Source organism: Ranitomeya imitator, chromosome 1, assembly GCF_032444005.1.
Source record: "Ranitomeya imitator isolate aRanImi1 chromosome 1, aRanImi1.pri, whole genome shotgun sequence".
NCBI classification, from domain to species: domain Eukaryota; kingdom Metazoa; phylum Chordata; class Amphibia; order Anura; family Dendrobatidae; genus Ranitomeya; species Ranitomeya imitator.
In genome coordinates, this window is record NC_091282.1 from 282664457 (window position 1) to 282677148 (window position 12692).

Consider the following 12692-nt stretch of genomic DNA (forward strand, 5'->3'; position numbering starts at 1 on the left):
CATTGAAAACTGGCTTCAAACACAAAAATGCTAGTTAGATAATGACTCATATAGACTGGTCAGAGATATGCCATTGTACCTCTGCTAAATGTGGGGTGCAAATTCCAACTGGAAGAAAACTAAAGGTCCATTTTCATGAGTAGATAATTGTGTAAGCAATTAATGATACAAGTAATAATGATCTATAATTAATCTACTATAATTAATATAAGCATTTTCATGTAGTGATAATCATGCAGGAAATCGATCTTATTCAATCACATCAGCGCTCGATTGAACGTCATTTACTTTATTCACACAGATATTTGGTAGTGGAATTGTTGAAAAGAAAATGCAAAGAAAAATATGTTTATGACCGCAACTGTAACTGATCAATTTTTGGAACGCAAAATTGGATCTACGCCTGATCAACCAATCAGAAGAGGTCAAGTGATTATAATTAACTTGCCTCCTAAAGCATTTTGGGCATCGTTGAACAAACCAACAAATTCTATTTACATCCCACCATCAGACAGCAAGCAGCAATACATTTTTTGCTCACATAAACTTCTTCATGACTGATAAATGAGTTTTTTGGAGATGTCATTCGTTTGATCACACTACTTACATAGCATAACTATAATGCGTGATGAGACGTAAGCATTTGAATTGAACAGATTATCAGCTTCTCTAAATGGATCTTTACTATACATACAGATTATGGTTTGTTTTTTACTTAAATCTGCAATTTGACACATTTCCTTAATTGAAATCTACATGTATAATTCCATTTCTGTCACAAAATGTACTGTTTTTCCCAGAACCAAGGGTGGACACTTTACATTTCAAGTTAATTCAAATGCAAAGTTTGATTGTTTGAACTTTCCATAGATCAATTGTATGTTGGGCTGATTAGAATTTTTTTTAGTATGTATTGTTTCATCCCATCAAGGGCAACCCCTTTTATAAATGGACTATTTGTAGATCTTGCTCCCAGATGCCTCAGCAGATAATTCATTTTACAAGTAAAGTAGTGTCCATGGCTTGCTGCAACTAAAATGGGGCCTTAATGGTGGCCATTCTGAGAAATGACTGACCAAATAATACATGCAATACTCAAGTCTGCCAGGTCAGAATGTGCTCTTACAGTTACTTTCCATTCTGGATCAAAAAGGGGTCCAAAGAGGGGGTCCTTGCTCTATGCTGTCTACATATGCAGACAATCCCTTTAAATATTATCTTTATATCAAAGCAATCTCAAGCTCAAGATTTTGATATATTAACATGATAACAACTAATACACACAATAACAGTTGTCAGTAGTCGTAAAATCTATGCTACTGGAAAAAGGAAGAAGAAAATCAATAGTCTACCTGGCAGAATTGCTGTAAGAGAACAATATTTTTTATATCTGTAATAATAACAGCATGGGATAAAACTCCCTCAATTACATTTGTTAACAATTCCTGCTATTACAATGAATGTATTGCCAAAACTTGTGAAGCTGCCAATTTCAGAAATTATTATTTAATATTTGCATCAGGTATATCATCTAACATGCAAAAACATTAATTAAGTCTAGTGGTCTAGATAAAATCGGCCTATCTAGTCCATAAATCTCAAACTGAGCAGTGCTTTTTTTGCAATGACCATGGGACAACTCGAGACATTCTAAATTATGCTGAAGTGTCATGTCACTGAGAGCAATCTATTGCTTCAAGGTTTGATTTGCTATCTATTTCACAAAGTGGGACAGAGAAGGCAGTTTTCTTTAAAGCAAAGAAAATATATTTTACCATTGCAGATAGAAAAATAGATAGATGGAACTTTACATGGCAAAGTGACTTTTTTTCTTTCCATGAAAAACAGACTTTCTAGACAGACAGCTACAAACAGATAGACATATAGATAGACAGACACACACAAACGCAGACCAACAGATAGATTTTTTCCTTCCGTGATAGATAAACCAACTTTCTAAACAGACAGACAGACAGACAGATAGATAGATAGATAGATAGATAGATAGATAGATAGATAGATAGATAGATAGACAAATACGGTAGATAGATATACATTTCTTAGATCCAGGCATAATATTGCATACTCCATATATTGATCAGTAAGATAGTTTGTCTTCTATGGTTTCACCTACCATTGTCACTGTTGTCATCTACAAGGATGACCTCTTTAAGTAGATGTGAAGGCGTGTGGTTGACCACACTGTGTACTGAGCGTAGGATGACAGACAAAGCTTCATTTACAAAAATAAAGACCACGGCAATCTGAGGCAGGTCATCTGGATAATTCATCTGTTTACACCTGTAAATAAAAAAAAGAGAAGGTCACTCTGAGAACTGCAGTATTTACACCCAATGCAAATGCCTTTGGACAAATACTTCTGTCAAGACTTGAGGTGTACAAATAAAAGCTTTAATTACATGGCTTTTCTGAGAGCAGGAAAATTCAATAAATTCTTATCTCATATTTATGCATTATTGCTTATCTAAATTCTTAACCATTTCTCACTCGTGTTTTTACCAAAATACCTTTATGTCTTCCCTTCACATCACTTTAAAAGAATGTAGTCTTCTCTACTAACTTAACCTTGAAAAAGACTTTGACTTTTCTATTAGTTTTGACCAACTAATAAATCTTTCTCTTGTTCCTTCACTTTCCCTCTTTCTTCAAGGTTTCCACTAGTTGCTATAATTAAAAAAAATCTCTTAATAATGATTATGTTCCAGTTTGCTTGCTCCTAAATTATATACCCCACCTCTGAAATCATCAACCACCCTTCATTAAGGACATGACTTTCTTCTCTCCTCTTATCTGTTTCTCACGCTACAATACTTCTCACTAGGGTTGAGCGAAACGGGTCGTTCATTTTCAAAAGTCGCCGACTTTTGGAAAAGTCGGGTTTCATGAAACCCGATCCGACCCCTGTGCGGGGTCGGCCATGCGGTACGCGACTTTCGCGCCAAAGTAGCGTTTCAATGACGCGAAAAGCGCCATTTCTCAGCCAATGAAGGTAAACGCAGAGTGTGGGCAGTGTGATGACATAGGTCCTGGTCCCCACCATCTTAGAGAAGGGCATTGCAGTGATTGGCTTGCTGTCCGCGGCGTCACAGGGGCTATAAAGGGGCGTTCCCGCCGACCGCCATGTTACTGCTGCTGATCTGAGCTTAGGGAGAGGTTGCTGCCGCTTCGTCAGAAGCAGGGATAGCGTTAGGCAGGGTCCATTAACCACCAAACCGCTTGTGCTGTAGCGATTTCCACAGCCCAACAACACCTTCGGTGTGCAGGGACAGTGGAAGCTACATTTTTTTTTTTCCTCAGCGCTGTAGCTCATTGGGCTGCCCTAGAAGGCTCCCTGATAGCTGCATTGTTGTGTGTACACCGCTGTGCAAACCAACTGCTTTTTTCAAAGCACAAATCCTCTTGTTCCTTCCTTTCTGCACAGCTATCTTGTTTGTTTGTCCACACTTTTTATTTAATTTGTGCATCAGTCCATTCCTTATTGCTGCCTGCCATACCTGGCTGAGATTACTGCAGGGAGATAGTGATTGAAGGACAGTTCCTTTTTTTTTTTTTTGTGGGAGATTAAGATTGGCATTTCTGCTAGAGTGCCATCCCTGTCTGTGTCATCTCTCACTCAGTGGGCCATAGAAAGCCTATTTATTTTTTTGCTTGATTTGGGTTCTAAAATCTACCTGAAAAAATCACTACATCAATCAGTGGGAGAAAAATATTGGCCTCAGGGCTTGTGTGCCACTCCTTACTCCTGTGTGTGCCATCTCTCACTCAGTGGGCCATAGAAAGCCTATTTATTTTTTTGCTTGATTTGGGTTCCAAAATCTACCTGAAAAAATCACAACATCAATCAGTGGGAGAAAAATATTGGCCTCAGGGCTTGTGTGCCACTCCTGACTCCTGTGTGTGCCATCTCTCACTCAGTGGGCCATAGAAAGCCTATTAATTTTTTTGGTTGATTTGGGTTCTAAATTCTACCTGAAAAAATCAATAAATCAATCAGTGGGAGATTAATATTGGCCTTTGGGCTTGTGTGCCAGTCCTAAGCGTGCCATCTCTCTCTCTCAGATAGTGGGCCATAGAAAGCCTATTTATTATTTTTTTTATTGGGTTTATAAATTTTCCCTGGAAAAAAAAAAAAAAAGTGGGAGATTAATATTGGCCTCTGGGCTTGTGTGCCAGTCCTGAGCGTGCCATCTCTCTCACAAATAGTGGGCCATAGAAAGCCTATTTATTTTTTGGGTTGATTTGGGTTCTAAATTCTACCTGAAAAAATCAATAAATCAATCAGTGGCAGATAAATATTGGCCTCTGGGCTTGTGTGCCACTCCTGACTCCTGTGTGCGTCATCTCTCACTCAGTGGGCCCTAGAAAGCCTATTTTTTGTTTTATTTGTTTTCTAAATTCTCCCTGAAAAAATCATTTTATTTTATTTGGTTTCTAAATTATTCCTGAAAAAATCATTTTTTTTGTATTTTTTTTTTCTAAAGTCTCCCTGAAAAAAAAAAAAAAATCAAATCAGTGGGAGATTAATATTGCCCTTTCTGCTTGTGTGCCAGTCTTGACTCCTGGGTGTGCCATCTCTCTCTCTCTCTCCAATTGTGGGCCATAGAAAGCCTATTAATTTTTTTGCTTGATTTGGGTTCCAAAATCTACCTGAAAAAATCACTAAATCATTCAGTGGGAGATAAATATTGGCCTCTGGGCTTGTGTGCCACTCCTGACTCCTGTGTGCGTCCTCTCTCACTCAGTGGGCCCTACAAAGCCTATTTTTTTTTATTTGTTTTCTAAATTCTCCCTGAAACAATCATTTTATTTTATTTTGTTTCTAAATTCTTCCTGAAAAATTCATTTTTTTGTATTTTTTTTTTCTAAAGTCTCCCTGAAAAAAAAAAAAAATCAAATCAGTGGGAGATTAATATAGCCCTTTCTGCTTGTGTGCCAGTCTTGACTCCTGGGTGTGCCATCTCTCTCTCTCTCCAATTGTGGGCCATAGAAAGCCTATTAATTTTTTTGCTTGATTTGGGTTCCAAAATCTACCTGAAAAAATCACTAAATCAATCAGTGGGAGATAAATATTGGCCTCTGGGCTTGTGTGCCACTCCTGACTCCTGTGTGCGTCCTCTCTCACTCAGTGGGCCCTACAAAGCCTATTTTTTTTTATTTGTTTTCTAAATTCTCCCTGAAACAATCATTTTATTTTATTTTGTTTCTAAATTCTTCCTGAAAAATTCATTTTTTTGTATTTTTTTTTTCTAAAGTCTCCCTGAAAAAAAAAAAAAATCAAATCAGTGGGAGATTAATATTGCCCTTTCTGCTTGTGTGCCAGTCTTGACTCCTGGGTGTGCCATCTCTCTCTCTCTCCAATTGTGGGCCATAGAAAGCCTATTAATTTTTTTGCTTGATTTGGGTTCCAAAATCTACCTGAAAAATCACTAAATCAATCAGTGGGAGATAAATATTGGCCTCTGGGCTTGTGTGCCACTCCTGACTCCTGTGTGCGTCCTCTCTCACTCAGTGGGCCCTACAAAGCCTATTTTTTTTTTATTTGTTTTCTAAATTCTCCCTGAAACAATCATTTTATTTTATTTTGTTTCTAAATTCTTCCTGAAAAATTCATTTTTTTGTATTTTTTTTTTCTAAAGTCTCCCTGAAAAAAAAAAAAAATCAAATCAGTGGGAGATTAATATTGCCCTTTCTGCTTGTGTGCCAGTCTTGACTCCTGGGTGTGCCATCTCTCTCTCTCTCCAATTGTGGGCCATAGAAAGCCTATTAATTTTTTTGCTTGATTTGGGTTCCAAAATCTACCTGAAAAAATCACTAAATCAATCAGTGGGAGATAAATATTGGCCTCTGGGCTTGTGTGCCACTCCTGACTCCTGTGTGCGTCTTCTCTCACTCAGTGGGCCATAGAAAGCCTATTTTTTTTATTTGTTTTCTAAATTCTCCCTGAAACAATCATTTTATTTTATTTTGTTTCTAAATTCTTCCTGAAAAATTCATTTTTTTGTATTTTTTTTTTCTAAAGTCTCCCTGAAAAAAAAAAAAAATCAAATCAGTGGGAGATTAATATTGCCCTTTCTGCTTGTGTGCCAGTCTTGACTCCTGGGTGTGCCATCTCTCTCTCTCTCCAATTGTGGGCCATAGAAAGCCTATTAATTTTTTTGCTTGATTTGGGTTCCAAAATCTACCTGAAAAAATCACTAAATCAATCAGTGGGAGATAAATATTGGCCTCTGGGCTTGTGTGCCACTCCTGACTCCTGTGTGCGTCTTCTCTCACTCAGTGGGCCATAGAAAGCCTATTTTTTTTATTTGTTTTCTAAATTCTCCCTGAAACAATCATTTTATTTTATTTTGTTTCTAAATTCTTCCTGAAAAATTCATTTTTTTGTATTTTTTTTTTCTAAAGTCTCCCTGAAAAAAAAAAAAATCAAATCAGTGGGAGATTAATATTGCCCTTTCTGCTTGTGTGCCAGTCTTGACTCCTGGGTGTGCCATCTCTCTCTCTCTCCAATTGTGGGCCATAGAAAGCCTATTAATTTTTTTGCTTGATTTGGGTTCCAAAATCTACCTGAAAAAATCACTAAATCAATCAGTGGGAGATAAATATTGGCCTCTGGGCTTGTGTGCCACTCTTGACTCCTGTGTGCGTCCTCTCTCACTCAGTGGGCCCTACAAAGCCTATTTTTTTTTATTTGTTTTCTAAATTCTCCCTGAAACAATCATTTTATTTTATTTTGTTTCTAAATTCTTCCTGAAAAATTCATTTTTTTGTATTTTTTTTTTCTAAAGTCTCCCTGAAAAAAAAAAAATCGAATCAGTGGGAGATTAATATTGCCCTTTCTGCTTGTGTGCCATTCTTGACTCCTGGGTGTGCCATCTCTCTCTCTCTCCAATTGTGGGCCATAGAAAGCCTATTAATTTTTTTCCTTGATTTGGGTTCCAAAATCTACCTGAAAAAATCACTAAATCAATCAGTGGGAGATAAATATTGGCCTCTGGGCTTGTGTGCCACTCCTGACTCCTGTGTGCGTCCTCTCTCACTCAGTGGGCCCTACAAAGCCTATTTTTTTTTATTTGTTTTCTAAATTCTCCCTGAAACAATCATTTTATTTTATATTGTTTCTAAATTCTTCCTGAAAAATTCATTTTTTTGTATTTTTTTTTCTAAAGTCTCCCTGAAAAAAAAAAAAAATCAAATCAGTGGGAGATTAATATTGCCCTTTCTGCTTGTGTGCCAGTCTTGACTCCTGGGTGTGCCATCTCTCTCTCTCTCCAATTGTGGGCCATAGAAAGCCTATTAATTTTTTTGCTTGATTTGGGTTCCAAAATCTACCTGAAAAAATCACTAAATCAATCAGTGGGAGATAAATATTGGCCTCTGGGCTTGTGTGCCACTCCTGACTCCTGTGTGCGTCCTCTCTCACTCAGTGGGCCATAGAAAGCCTATTTTTTTTTTATTTGTTTTCTAAATTCTCCCTGAAACAATCATTTCATTTTATTTGGTTTATAAATTCTTCCTTAAAAAATCATTTTTTTTTATTATTTTTTTTTTTCTAAAGTCTCCCTTTTAAAAAAAAAAAAACAAATCAGTGGGAGATTAATATTTACATTTGCGCTTCAGTGACAGTCCTGCGTGTGTGGCATCTCTCTCATTTGTTGCCACCAACAACAGAGTGTGTAACATTGTGCCTGATTTTCGTTGTGGTCTCACCCACCTGTAAAGGGGTAGCTAAATCATACTGAAGTTATAGCTCACCGTGTAAGTTGTGTGACAGCAACAAATACCGTTCGTTTGGTAACGTTTTTAAAACAATGAGGAAGTCTGGTGGAAGAGGTCGTGGCCGGGGGCGTTCATTGTCAGCTGGTAATGAGGGTAGTGGTAGTGGTGCAGCATCAGCTGGTCGTGGGAAAAAAAATATTGCACCTAAGTCTGGAGCTGTGGAGCCAGGTTCGTCGTCTGGCTACACAAGGCCTCGAACGCTCCCTTTTCTGGGAGTAGGAAAACCGCTTTTAAAGCCGGAGCAGCAAGAGCAAGTTTTGGCTTATCTTGCTGACTCAGCCTCTAGCTCTTTTGCCTCCTCTCGTGAAACTGGTAAAAGTAAAAGCAGCGCGTCGTTAGTGGATGTTCACGGAAAGGGACAAGTCGCTTCCTTGTCCTCTTCAGCAAAAACAACAACAGAGAAGAATGCAGCAGGCGACACAATGGGTTACTCCATGGAGCTCTTTACACATACCGTCCCTGGCTTAGAAAGTGAAGCAGTTAACAGTCCATGCCCATTACAAGTTGAATCTGACATGGAGTGCACTGATGCACAGCCACAGCCAGACTACTATGCTGGTCCTTTGACTCAGACCACAACATTGCCCTCGCAGGGTGCTGATCAAGAATCAGACCCTGATGAGACTATGTTGCCCCATCACGAACGCTATACCACCAACCGACACGGTGACACAGATGAAGTTGCACACGAGCTACAAGAAGAGGTAATAGATGACCCAGTTCTTGACCCCGATTGGCAGCCATTGGGGGAACAGGGTGCAGGCGGCAGCAGTTCTGAAGCGGAGGAGTAGGGGCCGCAGCAGGCATCAACATCGCAACAGGTTCCATCTGCCGGGCCCGTATCTTGCCCAAAACGCGTGGCAAAGTCAAAACCTGTTGGAGGACAGCGTGGCCATCCGGTTAAAGCTCAGTCTGCAATGCCTGAAAAGGTATCCGATGCTAGAAAGAGTGCAGTCTGGCATTTTTTTAAACAACATCCAATTGATCAGCGCAAAGTCATCTGTCAAAAATGTTCAACTACCTTAAGCAGAGGGCAGAATCTGAAAAGTCTCAATACAAGTTGCATGCATAGACATTTAACCACCATGCATTTGCAAGCTTGGACTAACTAACAAACGTCCCTTAAGGTTGTAGCACCCTCGGCCAATGAAGCTAGTCATCAACGCAACATCCCTTCCGGCAGTGTAGGGCCACCATTTTCTGCACCACCTGCAGTATCTGTGCAGGTTTCTTTGCCAGGCCAAAGCAGTCAGGGAATCACCAGTTTCGTAGTAGGAAACACTGCATCTAGGGCACCGGCGGCAACAATACCATCTCCCACCGTCTCTCAGTCTGCCATGTCCACCGGCACCCCCGCTAGTTCCACGATCTCCAGCTCTCCAGTCCAGCTCACCCTACATGAGACTATGGTTAGAAAAAGGAAGTACTTAGCCTCGCATCCGCGTACACAGGGTTTGAACGCCCACATAGCTAGACTAATCTCGTTAGAGATGATGCCCTACCGGTTAGTTGAAAGCGAAGCTTTCAAAGCCCTGATGGACTACGCTGTACCACGCTACGAGCTACCCAGTCGACACTTTTTTTCCAGAAAAGCCATCCCAGCCCTCCACCAGCATGTTAAAGAGCGCATCGTCCATGCACTCAGGCAATCTGTGAGCACAAAGGTGCACCTGACAACAGATGCATGGACCAGTAGGCATGGCCAGGGACGTTACGTGTCCATCACGGCACACTGGGTAAATGTGGTGGATGCAGGGTCCACAGGGGACAGCAAGTTTGGGACAGTTCTGCCTAGCCCACGGTCTAGGAAACAGTTGGCTGTAGCCGTTCGCACCCACTCCTCCTCCTCCTCGTCCTCCTGCAGAAGCGAGACCTCGTCCACAGACCGCAGTCACACAACCACTCTATCCGCAGCTGCCACTGTTGCACACCAGGTCTCCCATTATGGGGCAGCTACTGGCAAACGTCAGCAGGCTGTATTGGCTATGAAGTGTTTGGGCGACAACAGACACACCGCTGAAGTTCTGTCCGAGTTCTTGCAGAAAGAAACGCAGTCGTGGCTGGGCACTGTAGATCTTGAGGCAGGCAAGGTAGTGAGTGATAACGGAAGGAATTTCATGGCTGCCATCTCCCTTTCCCAACTGAAACACATTCCTTGCCTGGCTCACACCTTAAACCTGGTGGTGCAGTGCTTCCTGAAAAGTTATCCGGGGTTATCCGACCTGCTCCTCAAAGTGCGTGGACTTTGCTCACATATCCGCCGTTCGCCCGTACACTCCAGCCGTATGCAGACCTATCAGCGTTCTTTGAACCTTCCCCAGCATCGCCTAATCATAGACGTTGCAACAAGGTGGAACTCAACACTGCACATGCTTCAGAGACTGTGTGAACAGAGGCGGGCTGTTATGTTTTTGTGGGAGGATACACATACACGGGCAGGCAGTAGGATGGCAGACATGGAGTTGTCAGGTGTGCAGTGGTCGAAGATTCAAGACATGTGTCAAGTCCTTCAGTGTTTTGAGGAATGCACACGGCTGGTTAGTGCAGACAATGCCATAATAAGCATGAGCATCCCCCTAATGCGTCTGCTGATGCAAAGTTTGACGCACATAAAGGATCAGGCGTCTGCAGCTGAGGAAGAGGAAAGCCTTGATGACAGTCAGCCATTGTCTGGCCAGGGCAGTGTACAGGACGAGGTAGCGGGCGAACAGGAGGAGGAGGACGAGGAGGATGATGGGGATGATTATATTTTTAATGAGGAAGCTTTTCCGGGGCCAGTGGAAATTGTTGGCGCGGCAAGGCCGGGTTCTGGTTTTTGGAGGGACACAAGTGACGTGGATTTGCCTGAAACTGCCCCTCAACCAAGCACAACCACAGATTTGAGAACTGGAACTTTGGGCCACATGGCGGATTATGCCTTACGTATCCTCAAAAGGGACACACGCATAACTAAAATGATGAACGATGACGATTACTGGTTGGCATGCCTCCTTGATCCTCGCTATAAAGGCAAATTGCAAAATATAATGCCACATGAGAACTTGGAACTAATATTAGCAACCAAACAATCAACTCTTATTGACCGTTTGCTTCTGGCATTCCCTGCACACAGCGCCCGTGATCGTTCTAACACGAGCTGCAGGGGCCAGCAGACCACAGGTGTTAGAGGGGCAGAAATCAGAAGTGGCGTTGGCCAGAGGGGTTTTTTGACCAGGTTGTGGAGTGATTTTGCTATGACCGCAGACAGGACAGGTACTGCAGCATCAATTCAAAGTGACAGGAGACAACATTTGTCCAGTATGGTTACTAACTATTTTTCATCCCTTATCGACGTTCTCCCTCAACCGTCATTCCCATTTGATTACTGGGCATCAAAATTAGACACCTGGCCAGAATTGGCAGAATATGCATTGCAGGAGCTTGCTTGCCCGGCAGCTAGTGTCCTATCAGAAAGAGTATTCAGTGCTGCAGGTTCAATACTAACAGAAAAAAGGACTCGTCTGGCTACCCAAAATGTAGATGATCTAACCTTCATTAAAATGAACCACAACTGGATTTCGAAATCTTTTGCCCCACCTTGCCCGGCTGACACCTAGCTTTCCTATGTAAAGGTCTTGCCTGTGGACTATTCTGAACGACTTTTCCAATCTCGTAATTTGCAGCACCTGATTGTCCAGCATCCAACATGTTAACACCTCCCTAAATGGCCAAAGTCCCCACACGGGGCCGTGGTATCGCCACTTGGCGCCAGCACCCGTGAGAGTACTGTTTGTCTGAAGAGGTGGGTGTGCCCGCTTTTGGTCGACGGCACTGCCACTAGGTCCCTCATAGTACAATAAAGTGTCTGGCGGTGGTGGTGCGCACCCAACGTCAGACACACCGTTGTAATATGAGGGGCCCTGGGCCTGTACCGCCGGCCACAAGACAGTCTTCCCCCCAGGTCAAACAGTGCTCTACCACTTGCAAAATTTTCTCTCACAGCTCCACCAATGTTTAGTCTATGCGCTGACATCCTTCAATGCCTGGCACTGTCAATACCATTGTATTGACATTTTTCTTATGTTAGGCCTTCGAAGCCTGTCTGCGGTCACTCCTTCCACTAGGCCTCCACTGACCTGTCTACTGCTGCCCGGGTTCCCCTGGAACCAATTTTAAATTGCCTACAGCCAGCCCAATTTATTATGTTAGGGCTTCGAAGCCTGTCTGCGGTCCCTCCTTCCACTAGGCCTCCACTGACCTGTCTACTGCTGCCCAGGTTCCCCTGGAACCAATTTTAAATTGCCTACAGCCAGCCCAATTTATTATGTTAGGGCTTCGAAGCCTGTCTGCGGTCCCTCCTTCCACTAGGCCTCCACTGACCTGTCTACTGCTGCCCGGGTTCCCCTGGAACCAATTTTAAATTGCCTACAGCCAGCCCAATTTATTATGTTAGGGCTTCGAAGCCTGTCTGCGGTCCCTCCTTCCACTAGGCCTCCACTGACCTGTCTACTGCTGCCCGGGTTCCCCTGGAACCAATTTTAAATTGCCTACAGCCAGCCCAATTTATTATGTTAGGGCTTCGAAGCCTGTCTGCGGTCCCTCCTTCCACTAGGCCTCCACTGACCTGTCTACTGCCGCCCGTGTTCCCCTGGAACCAATTTTAAATTGCCTACAGCCAGCCCAATTTATTATGTTAGGGCTTCGAAGCCTGTCTGCGGTCCCTCCTTCCACTAGGCCTCCACTGACCTGTCTACTGCTGCCCGTGTTCCCCTGGAACCAATATTAAATTGCCTACAGCCAGCCCAATTTATTATGTTAGGGCTTCGAAGCCTGTCTGCGGTCCCTCCTTCCACTAGGCCTCCACTGACCTGTCTACTGCTGCCCGTGTTCCCCTGGAACCAATTTTATATTGCCTA

The 12692-nt window shown here is 42.4% G+C and overlaps 1 protein-coding gene across 2 annotated transcripts in view; it reads right to left on the bottom strand.

The window, feature by feature from the left end:
* Positions 1 to 12692, bottom strand: part of GALNT9 (polypeptide N-acetylgalactosaminyltransferase 9) — a 773980-nt gene that overhangs the window by 399582 nt on the left and 361706 nt on the right. For both annotated transcript variants that reach the window (XM_069756073.1, XM_069756074.1), the window contains exon 3: positions 2135 to 2301. In XM_069756073.1, coding sequence (XP_069612174.1) covers positions 2135 to 2301 — 167 coding nt within the window. The remainder of the gene's footprint in view (positions 1 to 2134; positions 2302 to 12692) is intronic.